At 43.0% G+C, this 3,287-nt stretch overlaps 1 protein-coding gene across 2 annotated transcripts in view; it reads right to left on the minus strand.

Moving 5' to 3' along the window:
- c14h6orf136 (chromosome 14 C6orf136 homolog) overlaps positions 1-3,287 on the minus strand; it is a 23,944-nt gene that overhangs the window by 16,128 nt on the left and 4,529 nt on the right. For both annotated transcript variants that reach the window (XM_032535710.1, XM_032535711.1), the window contains exon 3: positions 826-1,506. In XM_032535710.1, coding sequence (XP_032391601.1) covers positions 826-1,506 — 681 coding nt within the window. The remainder of the gene's footprint in view (positions 1-825; positions 1,507-3,287) is intronic.

Raw genomic sequence — 3,287 nt, forward strand, 5'->3', positions numbered from 1 at the left:
TGGAAAGAACTGAAAACTGCTGTTCACAAACGCTCTACATCCAACCTCACTGAGATCGAGCTGTTTTGCAAGGAGGAATGGGCAAGAATTTCAGTCTCTTGATGTGCAAAACTGATAGACATATCCTAAGCAACTTACAGCTGTAATCGCAGCAAAAGGTGTCGCTGCAAAGTATTAACTTAAGGGGGCTGAATAATTTTGCACGACCAATTTTTCAGTTTTATTTGTTAAAGTTTGAAATATCCAATACATTTCGTTCCACTTCATGATTCTGTCCCACTTGTGGTTGATTCTTCACAAAAAATTACAGTTTAATATCTTTATGTTTGAAGCCTGAAATGTGGCAAAAGGTCCAAGTTCAAGGGGGCCGAATACTTTTGCAAGGCACTGTAGGTGTGCCTTGTGGCTTCATATTCCAAAAGACTTGAGGCTGCTTTTGCTGCCAAAAGGTGTCACAAGACAGCATTGAGCAAAGACTGTGAATACTTATGTACATATTATATTTTTTATAAATTTGCACACACACAAAAAAAAAAAAACTTTTTTCATGTTGTCATTATGGGGTTTTATGTGTAGACTTTTGAGGGGGGAAAAATGTACTGAATCCACTTTGGAATAAGGCTGTAACATAACGACATGGAAAAAGTGAAGCACTGTGTACACACACTCTTTGAACTTAATAAAATCCTTTAAATAATGACACTTTTTTGGTTACAATAAAATACCATACTTTGTTATGTGCCCTTCATTGGCCTCATGTTAGAGGATGTCATAGTGCCCTATGCAACTTTAATTCACTTATCCACACACAGGGTGCATTCTTACCTCTATCCTCAGTCTTTCATACATCAGGGCCAGTTTCTCCTCTTCTTCACTGTCTCTTTCAGTATTTCGCCCCCCTGCTCTCTCTGCATGACTACACAGAGAGGTGGGAGGCAGCACAGGCAACTCCACAGGCTTGGTCCCATGTCCAATGTCCGTCCTATATTTCAGCCCACTGCCAGCTACCGGCTCTGTGCCAGGGCAATGAAAACAAAAAAACTGAGAGCCATACATAAACGGTGCTGGACATCTCTCTGCTTCAAACAGGCTCCTGAAACAACCATGCTCTCTCTTCACAGAATCAATGCTGTTTCTCTTGAAGCTGCCAACGCTGATGTCATCCTCTCTGCTGCCATCCACCGTGGTCAACGGGAAAGAGAACTCAGAGGACTTGTGAGCCCCTGGAGCGAGGAGCTCTCCTAGTTTATTGTGAACGAACAGAGGTATCTCCAGCAGGGTATGGAGGCCATCTGCCTCGCCCTGTCGCACCAGCACACACACGCTCAGAGACTCCTCCCACTCTTCCTCGTAGTAAACTCCTCTTTGAGGCTGGCTGGCATGGTGGAACGGGTGAGACAGCAACGGCTGCTTAATACTCTGATATCGCAGGCTGTTTGGGGGTACCAGGGCCCATGATGCACTGCTCAGGGGGCGTGTCTGACGGATCCACTGCCAGTCGACTCCCTGAAGGAGCAATGAGGACATGCTAAGATTGTATATAACATGTTATACTATAAAAACGCTTGCTGACACACTGTATTGTTACGGACATTTCATTACAATAGTCTGACATTTTGATAAAAACTATTGTAAGCCATTATATAGTCAGATTAGAAGTTATCGGTTTCATTTCTATTCATTTAGTACAAAGGTAACATAACCGATAAATAAATGCAACATCTTTCCAAAAGTCAATAAGTGACTGTGTTCAATAACCGTGATTTCAATACTGACCAAAATAATAGTGATTAGGATTTCTTCCATAATTGAGCAGCCCTAACTCTAAGCAGTGTAAAATGTGCTGTTTTCAAGGGGTGTTAAGATTCCCAGATCCGACCATGGACCCCTGGATCGATCTAAATGGACCAAGAATCAGCCTAATGCCCGATTATTACGAACTGAAGCTTTGCTGTCAATTCAACGTGTGGTTATGTGTGGGACTTAGTCATCATACTCAGGTTTGCAGGGATCAGCACCCTTGTTTGCAGAAAAAAAAAGTAATTAGGTTTAATTTTTTAAGTTAGCGGTGAAAGTAGTTGAGTGGAATACATCCACAATATTGTTAATTGTACTAGCTGTGAGTCAGCCATCCATGTGTATATTCATAAACATGTGAGTAGACTTGTAGAAATATATATACAGTGGGGAGGACAAATACTTGACACTGCTGATTTAGCAGGTTTTCCTACTTACAAAGCATGTAGAGGTCTGTAATATTTTTATAGGTACACTTCAACTGGGAGAAACGGAATCCAAAACAAAAATCCAGAAAATCACATTGTAGGATTTTTTAAATAATTAATTTGCATTTTTGCATGACATAAGTATTTTTGTACATCAGAAAAGCTAAACTTAATATTTGGTACGAAACCTTCGTTTGCAATTTCAGAGATCATACGTTTACTGTAGTTCTTGACCAGGTTTGCACACACTGCAACAGGGATTTTGGCCCACTCCTCCATATAAACCTTCTCCAGATCCTTCAGGTTTCGGGGCTGTCGCTGGGCAATACACACTTTCAGCTCCTTCCAAAGATTTTATATTGGGTTCAGGTCTGGAGACTGGCTGGGCCACTTCAGGACCTTGAGATGCTTTTTATGGAGTCACTCCTTAGTTGCCCTGGCTGTGTGTTTCGGGTTGTTCTGGTCATGCAGGAAGACCCAGCCACAACCCATCTTCAATACTTTTTTACTGGTTATCTTTCTTGGAGACTGTGGTCCCAGCTTTCTTCATGTAAATGTAAATGTGCTGTATTTATATAGCGCTTTTCCAGTCTTAACAACTGCTCAAAGCGCTTTCACATCTACAGGAAACATTCACCATTCACACACATTCGTACACTGTGGCCGGGGCTGCCATACAAGGTGCCACCTGCTCATCAGATAAACATTCACACACATTCACACTCCGATGCACAGCACCGGGGGCAACTCGGGGTTCAGTGTCTTGCCCAAGGACACTTCGACAATGACTGCAGTAGCGGGGATCAAACCACCAACCTTCCGATTGGCAGGCAACCGTGCCGCTGTGGCTCAGTGGTAGAGCGGTGGCTGTGGCTGTCATGTCATTGACTAGGTCCTGCCGTGTAGTTCTGGGCTGATCCCTCACGATCATTGGTGCCCCATGAGGTGAGATCTTGCATGGTGCCCCTGATCAAGGGAGATCGACAGTCATCTTGAACTTCTTCCATTTTCTTATAATTCCGCTAACAGTTGTTGCCTTCTCACCAAGCTGCTTGCCTATTG

Source organism: Etheostoma spectabile, chromosome 14 (genome assembly GCF_008692095.1).
Source record: "Etheostoma spectabile isolate EspeVRDwgs_2016 chromosome 14, UIUC_Espe_1.0, whole genome shotgun sequence".
Lineage (NCBI taxonomy): Eukaryota > Metazoa > Chordata > Actinopteri > Perciformes > Percidae > Etheostoma > Etheostoma spectabile.